The following is a 13,722-nucleotide window of genomic DNA, read 5'->3' as shown; positions in this document are numbered from 1 at the left end:
TAAAAAAAGAAAAGCGGGGGAAAATCACATGAGATACTAATCCAAGCTAGGACTAAGTCTTCATGCGTACTGACCTCAATGTCCAACATTTTCTACAAATATCTTTAGGGTCAGGAATCAACAAGCCATAACTGATGGTCACAATTTTAATTCTGACAGCTGTAATTTGTCTCATTTCCAACAACAAAAAATTATTCCTGCTTATGTCAGTATTAGTTTCTGAATAACTTAAATCACGAGAAAAACAACAGAGAAGAATATGGCAAGAGGGGAAAAAACTATAAGAAAGGTAGTGAACTGTGAACAAGATATTGTAGAAACTCAGTATGCGATCCATAAATAACACCTGTAGTTTTCTTCCTTATTTGTTGGCAGAGAGTTGCTGTTTCAACCTCTCTGGGCTTTCTAGAAGTTGCATGAAAGGACTCTGCTCTCGTGGGACCTCTGGAACTTCAGAAAGTTGTTCAAAAATGCTGATCTGATTTTCTCAGAGGTTAAGAGAGAGACACAAAAGCCAGATCTTCTTCTAACTTCCAGACGGTTCAGACACATGGCATGCAACCAAAAATGTTAGGTTGCATCACCAGTGACACATATCATAGGTTTGCGCCATCAGTGCATTAGATACATGATCAGATAAACATCTAGCATCTTCTTCCTGAGGCTACTAGGAACTAATATATTTGACAACAATTTAAAGAGCCTACGAAAAGAAAAATGAGTTTTGTAGGTTTATTTATTTATTTATTTATTTATTTATTTGATTTGCCAATTGTTTACAAGATAATAAGTATAAGTGTATACATAGTTGTGAATACATGAAATGGGTACATATAAGAAAAATAAAAGAATAAGAGAAACAATAGGACAGGGACGGTAGGCACGATGGTGTGCTTATGCACACCCCTACAGACCTCTTAGGAAAGGGGTGAGGTCAATAGTAGACAGTCTAAGGTTAAAGTTTTTGGGGTTTGGGGAAGAGACTACAGAGTCGGGTAGAGTATTCCAGACATTGACCACTCTATTGCTGAAGTCGTATTTCCTGCAATCAAGTTTGGTGCGGTTTACTTTACAAATCAACACAATGAAACATTTTTTAAACAACCCTTAGAATTAGGAGCCACATGGAAAGGATGAATACAGCACCATTAAGAGCCAAAGCACTGTAGAACAACAGACCTATGAACACCACCCATGGCTGTCTGCAAGTAAACTCCCATTTAGTTGCAGAATTTCTACACATACATTCCAGCTAGTGAAAGGGCACTGTTTTGTTTTTTTTAATTTATGCATTTGGGTAACAAAGGTGATAGAAAGGGAAGAATAAAAAATGCCAAATTAATCTAAACCCACCTGACCAATGTCCCAACTAACCAAAATAATTGTCCACAATAAATATCAGAAATTTTACTATTTATTGTTGCTGAACCAATAATTTTTCCAAATTATTGTTTTCAGCATTTAAATTCATTTGGAACATTTCGTTGATTTGCAATAATCTCTTGCCAACTTTGTTCTACCTGCACTGCCAGTAGACATGATTGTAAACAAATACATTTCAACAAAGATGGTAAGCATTGCAGAATTCATGCAGAATTGTTACTATCCCAGAAAAGCATAAAGTCAATTTTCAGGAAGCCTCAATGATGCCTATACCTGGGAGAAAGTATACAAAATTAGAACTGTACAGTAAGGAAAATATCCATAGTGTTTCTTAAAATCTGTTTTCTGAACAAGTCCTAAAACTAGATTAAAAATATTTGATTAAACAAATGACAAAAAGGCAATATAACTTGCTCATTTATTTGTGAAAAATAATCCAAAGTTACATATCTGTGTATGGCAAAAGTATGTCAACCTCTAGGATTATCAGTTTATTTGAAAGAGAAATTAGAGTCAAGTTTGTAAGTTTGTAATGGAGATCCTGCATTATTTACAAAACATAATTTTGGTTTTTTACTATCAAAGTCTGGTCTTTACAACACAGGTATGTGGAAATGTGTTATGGCTCAAACAAGGAGATATTTGAGGACCTCCAAAAAAACAGATACTGATGTTCTGGAAAAGGCTACAAAACTATTTCCAAAGAGGTTAAACACTACCAAACTCCGCTGCGGGGCAGATTGTATACAAAAGGAGGCAATTCAACACTATCGTTACTCTATCCTGGAGTGGTTGAGCAACCAAGATCACACCAAAAGCAAGGGGTGATACTCCAGAAATCTTAAAGAATTCCGGGATCATATCTAAGGCTAAAAACCTCTCTTGCGTTGATGAATGCCAGTGTTCATAACCTCACCATGAAAAACATTGAACAACATAGTGTGCATGGCAGGGTTGCAAGGAGAAAGACATTGCTCTCCTAAAAGGACATTGCTGCCTATTTACAGTTTGTGAAAGACCACATAGATAAACTGGAATTTTATTGGAAAAATGTTTTGCAGAGGGATGAGATCATAATAGAATTTTTCAGCTTGAATGAAAAGTGTTCACAAAAGGCAAAACATTACATTCCAGCATAAGAACTTTATTCTCTCAGCAAAAAGTGACAGTGGCAATATCATGGTTTCGGTTTGCTTTGTCCTTCCAGACAAAAATAGTGTACCACCATTGATGAAAACTATGAATTCTGAATTGTACCACGAAATTCCACAAGAAAATGTCAGGGTATTTATTCCTGAACTAATGCTTAAGAGAAAATGGGTCATGCAGCAAGATAGTAAGCCAAAATTGCATAACCACATGATTAAATTAGAAGTTAACATTTTGGATTGGCAAGTCAAAGTCCTGACCTGAATCCTATATGTTAGGAATGATAGTCACCTAACAGTTGGGTTGGCAATATATAAACCAGGATAGTCATTTAATACTGTTGTATCTTTAAGAGAATGCTATAATTGTGATTGGCTGAGGTTCCTCCAATGGCCATAAGATGGAGCCAGAAACCTGGTTTGTTTGGGTTTTTTGCATTTCCTTTGCTTCCTTTTTGCCTTTTGCCTGATCATCATTCTGCTTGAATTGCTGTGAGTCTTGCAACTGTTTGCAAACTCCGTTTACTGAACTTTGTTTAAGATACTGGTAAAGAAAAGGACTTTGTTTTTGGATTATCCCTGGACTGATTGTTTTGAATACTAACTGCTTTAATCGTGTATGATTTGGACTGTTTGTTGGACTTTGTTTACCCATTTACTATTCAGTGTATCTGTGTGCTGGTTGTGTGTTATTCATCACCACTCTCACTATATTTCCCTGAGTGCACTCGTTCTCCTAACGGGGAATACCTCAACACTATAGGAATTTTGTGAAAAGACCTAAAGCGAGCAATTTATGCAAGGAAGCCCACCAACATCCCTCCATTGAATAGCAAGTTTTAGGACTTGAACAAGTCATATTTTAGGTCATATACTGTATATACAGAAATATTGAAAATTCAAAAGAGTTCACAAACTTTTAAGCACCTTGCTGTATAAGAACTTTGTCACTTAGTAGTAAGGACTCTTAAAATTTACCTTTTAATGGAAAGAAAAACATTATTTAGAACAATCCAAAGGATTTTTTCCCCTAAACAGTTAATAAGCAGTTTTAAGTAAAAAGGAACATAGGCCAGAATTAAATCATCAGTCCAAGATTCTGCTGTTATTTAATGATGTGAGAAATTAAAATGTAGCCAATTCAGCAATTAAGTGAAGGCTAAACACTTCAAGTAATTGTTTTCTTACTTATTTTACTCTGAATTCCAAAGTCTCTTGAGGGAGAACTAGTATACCTTTGGCTGTAGCACTAGGAATATGCTAAAACAGTATTATTAGTGGTTTATTCTCAGAGGTATTTCAAGCATTTGCATTCTTCAACAGCTGCTGAAGCTCCATCATCTTCATGGCATTGTTGTTGATATGCAATAGCCCTTGAAAAGTGTGAGGTCCCACCTGACCCAATCCCAGAGGACACACACAGCATGCCTTTTACTCAGCTTAAAAGCAAGCAAAATGTGATTATCAGAAACAGCCAATGCTTCCAACTGCTTATCTCCTCTGCCTCTTGTAAGATATAGTAATAAGGAGCAGGTCCGTCTATCTAAAAGATGACAGGTGAGTGAGTAAATGCTACCACCTCACTTTTGTTCTTGCCTTTGCCCGCTTAATCTCAGAGGCATGCAAGACTAGGGAATACATACAAGAGATAGCTATTGCCTTGTAAAAGATGCATTCTGGGTAGCATAGTGATCCAAGATTCCAGAGGAGGGCTGTCAAACTCCCGGCTGGTGGGCCAGATGCGTCACACACTGGCCACATCCATACCCGATTTAGTGAAGGGAGGGAAAGTCACGATATGTCACATGATGACACCCTGATGACGCAAGTTTGACACCCCTATTCTAGAGAGAATACAATGGAAGAGATAGGAAATAGAAGAGCTGGCATTAGTGAGACAGTAGAAATTACACAGGAAAGTTAAGAGCTATTACTTCCATCAGAACATGTCAAATTTTGGGGAACAGTTCTAGCTGCCATTATAGCTGTCTTTAAATCTGAAGAGAAATCACAATGTAGAGATCCAGACTTATTACTATTTCCTACAGTGGGTAAATCTAGAACTAAAGAAAGGAAACTTCATGGATGTAGATACAGATTAGACATTAGAAGACGTTTTTATATGTAAGAGCTGTCAATCAATGAAATTGGTTAGTGCAAAGTGATTTCTTCTCCTTCCCTGGAGGTTTTCAAAGATAGACTGGATAGGTTTCTAGTAGGGATGGTGTAGTGAACCGTGCAATAAAGAGTTGGACTTGATGACTTCATAGGATCCTTCCAACTCTGTAATTCTACTATATGCTGCCAACATGGAAAGTTATTTTCTACAAAATCAATTTATTTTAGGACCAAGTGGTTTATAATTTGGCACCTATTACCCATTTTCTGAATTGTTTAAGACTTGATTCTTGAACCATTAGCAATTTTTGTTGGGAAATATTGAGATATCAATTTTGTATTGGGTAATTTTTATATTTTTGTAGATAAAGAAGTTTTTCTATATTATGAATCCTGCTCAATTCTTTGAATGTGTGCTGAATGAATCAACAATTACTAACAAAAATGAATAAATGAATAAAGAATTTGTGGTGATCCAGGATAATTTAAAAAGTGGTATGGTTTTTCCTTGCATATATCAGGACAAAATATTTCAAACACCCACAACAATTAATGAAATTCCTAATGAATTTCTAATGATTTCCCTATAGGTATCTGTTTGGTCATTCCTTTTTGATGAAAATTAATCTGAATTAAAGTTGATAAAATTGCTTTCTGTGACAATAATCATATATATGTGACACTTTAGCGTACCTGGATGCTGCTATTATATTTTTTGCTTTGTAAATCACTTACAAAGATTGAACTGATTGGTGTTGCATAAAAGCATTGTGAATAAATATGCTTCTAAAACCAAGTCTTACTACAGGTATTGAAGAGCATATATTCAAACTATTTCAAACAAGACTGTGCTTTTATTAGAAACTATCATTATAGAAACTTCCAGGCTACTGAATACATTATGATCAAAATCTTTAAATTAAGCTTTTCTGATTAGCTACGTAAATTAAATACATCCTGCAGCAGATAACACTGACTAGTTTTAGCCTGGCTTCTGAGACCTACATGGCTGCAACTGCATTCACCAGTCTAACAAATAACTTTTGCTGGAAACCAAAAGAGGAAGTTTGAATTAGCAACACTTTATCTTTTTGCAGATTGTTTTTCAATAACTATACCGGTAGTCCTCAACTTACAACAGTTCATTTGGTGACCATTCAAAGTTACAATTGCACTGAAAAAGGTAACTTATGTCCATTTTTCAGACTTATGACCATTGCAACATCCCCATGGTCACATTGGCAACTGACTCAAATTTATGATTGCTGCAGTGTCCCAGGGAAATATGATCCCCTTTTGCGACAAGCAAAGTCAATAGGGAAGCCAGATTCACTTAACAATCATGCTACAAACTTAACTGCAGTGATTCACTTAATAACTGTGCCAAGAAAGGTCATAAAATGGGACCAATTATACATTTCCAGAGAAGTAATAGATCTCATTTTAAACTAGATCCTACTTTCTCAAAAAGACAACGTATGTAGTTCAAAGTGACCTGAAACTAGACTTGGACCAGGTCCCCAGACAGAGGAAATGGCCCTCAGCCTTGTTCATCATCACTTTGAAGAGAGAGACCATTTTTCTTTTCCCCAAGGAAAGTAGCCATATATAGTGATAATATCAACATTTGAGTACAGTATTGTAAATGTTCCACAAAACTTCTTTTGGAATCTAGATCAGAAGTTTCCACTGGTACAGAACTCAACAGCTCAGCTAGTCTTAGAATTCAAAGAGATCACATTATACACATACTAAAAACATCATTTTGACTACCGGATACTTTGTAACTGAAATCAAAATGCTAATTATTAATGTTCAAGGTCTCTAGGAATTTTGTTCAGGTGACTTGCAAGGACCTCCATGAGCTTCATTTATATTTGTTACAGGCTCATCATGTGGTGATCCAGGTTCAAGCCATTGAGTTGAGTAGTGCACCAACCATTTTAAAATGGCCCTTCTACCACCCTTTCAAGCAAGACTTTCGCTGTTGATTTTTAGCATCACAGGCTTTTATTTCCATTTTATTGCTTTTATTTTAAAATATGCCACAATCTGAATAGTTGGCAATACAGTAAGCTAACCAAATAGGCCTCTGCTCCCTTACCTCCTCTCTCCCTAGCCTGAATAACTTTTGGAATTATTCACTGGCATGGCACATAACATTATTCACTGGCATGGCACATATTATGATTATGATTCATCGCACAGTCAACCAGATGTTCAGACTGGGTTCGGCATTTTTGCCTACCTATCAAGTCGTTACCAAGGACCTGGGATAGGCAAATCTGGATGTTTGATGGTGTTACAGATATGGCCACAGGATGGAAGCTGTTCCAAGTAAAGCTGCCTTCTGCAATTGACTGATGGCAAATTTGTCAATGCCAATGGTGTTCAAGCAGTGGTCCAGTTGTTTGTATTATTTATTATTATTATTATTATTATTATTATTATTATTATTATTATTATTATTATTATTCACAAAAATGACAGTGTACACATCAAATGAGATAACTATGCTGGGTTTCGTATCACAAACCACCAGTCAAACACTTCCCAAGTGTTTAGGAAAGATTGTTGTTGTTGTTGTTGTTGTTGTTATTATTAATTATTAATTATTATTATTATTTACATAACTCACTTTTGGATTATAAAGCCTACTGTTTCTTCTTCCTCATTTTGGCCCTATAATCCTACCCATCTTGTTGCTGAAGAAAAGAAGGAAGGCATTCTGCCACGAAAAGGGCAAACCACACAACTTTTTGTTCTGACAAAACCTCTGTCCAACTGTTTATTTCACCTGCCAGGCAGGTAGGTTTCCTGATGCCTCCTTCCTCTCCGAGCAGCATAGGGTAGCAACCAAGGCTGGGCCACTCATGGTCCAACAAACACTACTAAAGCCCATGCAACCTGCAAGAGGAGTTGGAGAGGAGGCAGAGGTTGCCCCCTGCAAGTGCAAATGCCTCAAAACTCCTTGCAAAAAGCTGGGCGCTTCTTTTTCTGAATTGCGGGACCTGTCTCGAATTAGACCACCGCCACTCCACGAAACCACCCACAAAGAGAAGTTCAAGCTTGATGGAGCATCTCACTCGCCCCCTCTTGTTTTGCTTGGCAGACTGGAGAGGCGATATGCCATGGAGAGAAGCGAGGGGTGATTTTTTTTTCCCCGTCCCGCTTTGAAAGGGGTCTGCCTATCTCCTCTGAGCGACCCGCCCACATCTCGCCTTTCTTGGCGAGATCCCAACCCGAACGAGGGAGAGACGCTGTACCTGTCTTAGGAGGCTCTGCGGGCACCTGGCCGAAGGTCCCGCTCGGAAACAACGATCTGACCTGCACCGGGAAGAAGCCTCTAAGGAAAAGCCCCACGCCCAAGGCCTGCACCGCCAGGCAGAAAGAAGCAAAGACCCCGGAGCGCAGCCGCATCCTTCAACTCCAGCGCAGGCGGACAGGCAGGTGAATCCGGAAGGAAGGTAAGCTGGAAAGGGACACACCTGCCCGCTGCACCTCCCTCCGGCGACCGAAGCAGGCGGCAAATAAGGATAGAATTGAAAAGCCAGGCAATCATAATAGGCCCAAAACGCTTTGCTTGCGCACTGATTGGCCAGCGGTTGTCCAATCCGCGGTAACTTAGCCGCTCGAGCACCGCACTGAGGGAAGAACGCTTTGAAAAGAGGAAGTATGAGCGGACTACATGTCCCAGAAAGCCTTTGCGGCATCGCCTTGGCGATCGATAGAATCCACTCGGTCTACCCTAGTTACTATATAACCCATCAATTTCTAGATGCAGGTCCTACCTATATAGTTGAATATTTATAGGTAGCGTTACAATTGCTTGGATTTTTGTGCATGTTGGCCTTTAGAAGTTAGAGACTTAGAATAACTTTATTGTTACTTTGTACATTAATTGGCATACATTAAAATGAAATTTCGTTGCATTCAGTTCTCAAAGGGTCTCCACCTCTAATACACAATAAATAAACGGAGGGAGAGAGAATAGAATAGAATAGAATAGAATAGAATAGAATAGAATAGAATAGAGTAGAATAGAATAGAATTCTTTACTGGCCAAGTGTGATTGGACACACAAGGAATTTGTCTTGGTGAAAATGCTCTCAGTATACATAAAAGAAAAGATACATTCGTCAAGAGTCAAGAATCATAAGGTACAACACTTAATAATAGTCATACGGTACAATAAACAATCAAATTATACTAGGAAACAGTCAATATATATTGTAAGGATACAAGCGACAAAGTTACAGTCATACAGTCACAAGTGGGAAGGGATGGGTGATAAGGAGTGATGAGAAGGTTAATAGCAGGGGTGGGTTTCTACCGGTTCTGTCCACCTCTGTAAAACCGGTAGCTCTGAAGAGCAGCAACATAGAACTGGTTCTATGTCTGCTGATGTTTTTGCCCACCCACCCACCTGGGCTCTTACCTGATCTTTATTTCCTGATTTTTCAACTTCAGCTGCCGAACGAGGCACAGCTGCAGTTAAAAAAGCAGGAAAAGAGGGCTGTTTCAAAGGCTGCTTCTCTGCACTCAGCACGCTAATGACGATTTACAGGCCTGCACTTGCAGCTTGCAGGAAAGCACATCATAAATCACTGAACCTCATAAATCCTGAACCGGTAGTTAACCCTGTCATATCCCACCCCGGTTAATAGTAATAGTAGTGCAGACTTGGTTAATAGTTGGACAGTGTTGAGGGAATCATTTGTTTAGCAGAGTGATGGCATTTGGGGGAAAAACTGTTCTTCTGTCTAGTTGTTCTGGTGTGCAGTGCTCAATAGCGTCGTTTTGAGAGAGTTGAAACAGTTTATGTGAGGGAAAGAAAAAAGGCTGTGAGGGAAAGAAAAAAAGAAAGAAAGAATTATGCACATACCCACATATATTATCTGATACAGAGAAACAACACAGTTTAGTTTGGATGTATACATGCTCTTCCTTTGGGATTTGTTTTCAGCGGAAAATAAGAAGCACATGGGGAGAGGTGGTTATTGAAATGGAATGTGTAAAATGGATTAAGACCAAGGTTCAGAGTTTAGCATAAAGACGTTTATAGAGTTGGAAAAAATAAAGAATAATTCCATATGTACTTGCAGCTGCAGATCAAAGTCAAAGTTTCATCATTATAATTACACAATTACATTTTGTATAAATATTTGGATTGTGTTTGTAATTATTGTTAGTATTTAAAGCAGGGTTTCTCAACCTTGGCAACTTTAAGACACGTGGACTTCAACTCCTGGAATTCTCCAGCCAACGTAGCTGACTGGGGACTTCTAGAAGTTGAAGTCCACATGTTTGCCAAGGTTGAGAAACATTGCTACTCTAAAGTGAATCGTATGATATTCTTTCTGTTCCAATATTTGTAGGGAAGTAGTTTTATATTTATAGGTAGTCCTTGACTTACAACCATAATTGAGCCCAAAATTTGTTGTTAGTTAATTTAAGCTAATTTTGCCCTATTTTATGACCTTTCTTGCCAAAGTTGCTAAGTGAAACATTGCAGTTGATAAGTTAGTAACCCAATTGTTAAGCGAATCTGGCTTCCCCATTGACTTTGCTTGTCAGAAGTTTGCAAACGGGAATCACACAATCTTAGGACACAGCGACAGTCATAAACATGAACCAGTTGCCAAGCGTCTGAATGTTGATCACATGATAATGGGGATGTTGCAAAGGTCGTAACTTTGAAAACTTGTGATGTCACATTTTTTCAGTGCCATTGTATCTTTGAAGGGTCATTAAACTGTTGTAAGTCGAAGACTACCTGTAATTTTTTTTCTTTATTTTGGGGACAAAATAATATTGCATGTTTACATGTGGGACAGAGTCTGAAAGTTTATAGCTGTTTCTGGTATTGATATTTTAACCATTTTTGCTACTGCTAAGGTATACTACTTTTACTGTTCAGTCTGTAGACCGACACTATTTTCAGTAGTGTAATTTGAAGAGAATTAATATTGCTTGCTATGCATACCTTTTTCTACAAATTAGAGCCATTTTGTTTTTTATAAATATTATCCTTCATGTTCTTCATATTTGTTAAAGTTGGAAAATGTTTAAATTTTGTGTAGCACAGGCATGTCAAACTCGCGACAATACGTCATCACGTGATGTATCACAACTTTTTCCCCCTTTGTCAAACCAGGGTGGGCATGGCCAGCATGTGATGCATCCGGGCCATGGGCACGAGTTTGACACCCCTGGTGTAGCAAGTATTTCAATTTTTCCAGAGTTTTCTCTCACTCACTCACTTTATCCTTGGGTTCTAGTTTTCATCTAATTTGCTACTTCTGCATGAGATACCAAGCCTTAAAATAGAAGTATATTTAGTCCTGGGCCTTAATCCTGGACCTTTCCCTTGCTTAACCCTCTCCCTCCCCCAGAAACCCACATTTCTTCAATAAAGAAAGCAACAAAAGCTGGGAGGGACAGACTTGTTGATCTTTCTGGGACCCCTTCCCCACTGACAATAACACACCATCTCTGCCTTCCAATCTCAATCCCTTTTGAATTAGCAAAAATTTTAGCAAATTTAATTTGCTAAATTTACTGCATGCCTAGAAAGAGGATGACAAAATCTGTAAGTTTCTTGCCTTGATGAGTTACTGACAGGCTGAAGATAGAGGGAGGGAAGGAAGGAAGGAAGCAAAATCCGAGAAGCAGACAGGCAGCAAAAGCTTTGAAACGTTTGGAAAGTTTTTTGCTGCCTGACTCTGCCTTTAGGACCCAGCTTCTGCTATGGCTGTTTGGAGTACGTTTATTAGAATTACAATTAAAATACCTTTATTGTCATTGCATTTCATGAATACAATGAAATTTGAAAGCTATTCCAGCACAGTGCCCCAAACACCACATCACAATCATACTACAGAGATGATGATGATGATGATGATGATGATGATGATAATAATAATAATAATAATAATAATTAATAATAATAATTAATAATAATAATAATAATAATAATAATAATAATAATAATAATAATAATAATAATAATAATAATAGGACTAAATCACAAATGCACTGTTTGATTCAAGACAATTACTGCTTTGGAAAAAAAATTGTTTCTCAATCTATTAGTCCTCATTTTAAGACACCTATAACATCTCCCTGATGGTAACAGTTCGAAATATGAATGTCCAGGATGAGAACGGTCTGTGGAGATTTTTAGTGCTCTAGAGAGGAGTCTGGTCTTCGCAATCTCTTCCAAAGAAGAAAGAGAGCAACCAATGATTTTTTGTGCTGTGTTTATAACTCTCTGGAGCATCTTCTTATCCACTGCAGAGCATCCAGCATACCACACCGTTACACAGTATGCCAAAATGCTCTCGATGGTAGAACGGTAAAAAAGTTATGTTGCCACTTTTTCTTTAAAGCTTTTTCGGCTTTTCTTTAAAGCTGAACTTTAAGGCTCTCTAAGGCAAACAAACTGCAGAAAGATTTCCAGGAACAGCTTTCAATCTTGTGAACATGAAATGGAATCACAGCCCACCACCCCAACTTTGCAAAGAGACAAAGTGAATTCAGTAGAATTTGGACCAAGAAGAATAGAAAAGCTATTTTTGAGGATGTGAAATAATAGTTGGAGCTGTTTTCAATCAATCAATCAGAATAGAGCTGGATGGGACCTTGGAAATCTTCATAGTCCAATCCCCTCCTCAAGCAGGAGATTGTTCTGACCCAAACACTTTTCTAATAAAACAAACACAAACCAAAGGGAACAGAAACCTTTTAATGATTCTTATGAATCCCCGGTTAAAAGGCTGCTGCAAACCAATTAACTTTGATAAGTACGAGCCTCGCCAAAACTCTGTGAGGCTGCCAAGAATAACAAATAAGGTTACCTAGAAATATTTTACAATATAAAAGTCTTCAAATACCAACTAAGATACTGCAATGTCCACTAGGCTCGAGTTTCAAAACGTCTTTGCTTCCCGCAAAGAATGTCTAATTCACAGCTGGCTTTTATCTTCTTGAAGGAGGGGCCATTACCTTGCAGCCTTACTCCTGAGTCGCCTGTGCTGCTGCAGCTGCTCTTTCCTGCGAGCAGCCCTGCACGCGCACTTGGCACAGGCTCCTCAGAAACCTCCTCATTGCTGCTGCCAGCCTCCACAATCTCTGAAGGCGGCAGTCCGCTCCCTAATGGTCCCGGCTCCTCATCTGAGTCCTCGCTCTCCTCAGCTGTCCGCACCTGCTCCTGGCTAACCACAACAGAGACAGATGGCTGTCCAGTCTTTTCTTAAAAACCTCCAGTGATGAACCACCCACAACAGTGGTGGGATTCACCCTTTTTTACTACTGGTTTCACGAGACCGCGCGCAGCATCCATAAACCACCGATTTTAAGTTTTGAAACTGACCTTGTATTCAGCTCTGGTGAGTAAAACAGCTGAGGTGCGGCAATCCGCTCTGCCGCGTGAATCAGCTAAGCTCACAAACAAGGAAATAAAGCACAGGAATGGGCATGGGTGGGTGGGCAGGGCCAGCTGCTCACCGGCACTACCAGTTTGCTACAACCGGTGTGAACCGGCAACATCCTACCACTGACCTACAACTTCTGAGGCAAGCTGTTCCACTGGTTAGTTGTCCTCACCGTTAAGAAGTTTCTCCTTAATTCCAGGTTGCTTCTCTCCTTGATTAGTTTCCACCCGTTGTTTCTTGTCCTGCCCTCTGGTGCTTTGGAAAATAAGTTAACCCCCTCCTCTTTGTGGCAGCCCCTCAAATACTGAAATACGTTGTTGTTGTTGTTTCTCTTATATTTCGCTTACTTGGTGACAAGGTGTGAAAAGGCAATTCATAAGGGAATAATTATAAAGTTACCTGTTGAATTTTTGCAAATAGTATAGTACCAAACTAGACATTTTCTGGGTGGCTCTTGATGTGAAAACACTCTGCTGTTTGATACTTTATAAGACATTTTAAGGTGTAGGCTAAAGATAGATTATTGACTACAATGAACCGGCTGATCATTGGGATACAAAAAGAAAATGGTCCAATCTGACATATGTTCTCAGTACTGGTTGAGGATGCCAAATAGTTTCTTGCACATACATTATGAA

The 13,722-nt window shown here is 38.6% G+C and overlaps 1 protein-coding gene across 2 annotated transcripts in view; it reads right to left on the bottom strand.

Moving 5' to 3' along the window:
• The window catches only part of PIGG (phosphatidylinositol glycan anchor biosynthesis class G (EMM blood group)), a 78,316-nt gene extending 70,189 nt beyond the window's left edge, over window positions 1-8,127 (bottom strand). For both annotated transcript variants that reach the window (XM_026672995.2, XM_087957449.1), the window contains exon 1: window positions 7,916-8,127. In XM_026672995.2, coding sequence (XP_026528780.2) covers window positions 7,916-8,069 — 154 coding nt within the window. In that variant the 5' untranslated portion in view covers window positions 8,070-8,127. The remainder of the gene's footprint in view (window positions 1-7,915) is intronic.
• Window positions 8,128-13,722: the final 5,595 nt, after the last annotated feature.

The sequence above is a fragment of the Notechis scutatus genome, chromosome 2, assembly GCF_049901735.1.
Source record: "Notechis scutatus isolate UNSWTSFEM ecotype Mainland chromosome 2, rNotScu1.2, whole genome shotgun sequence".
Taxonomy (NCBI): Eukaryota; Metazoa; Chordata; class Lepidosauria; order Squamata; family Elapidae; genus Notechis; species Notechis scutatus.
The sequence above is the reverse complement of the archived record's forward strand: the minus strand, read 5'-3'. Positions and strand labels throughout refer to the sequence as shown.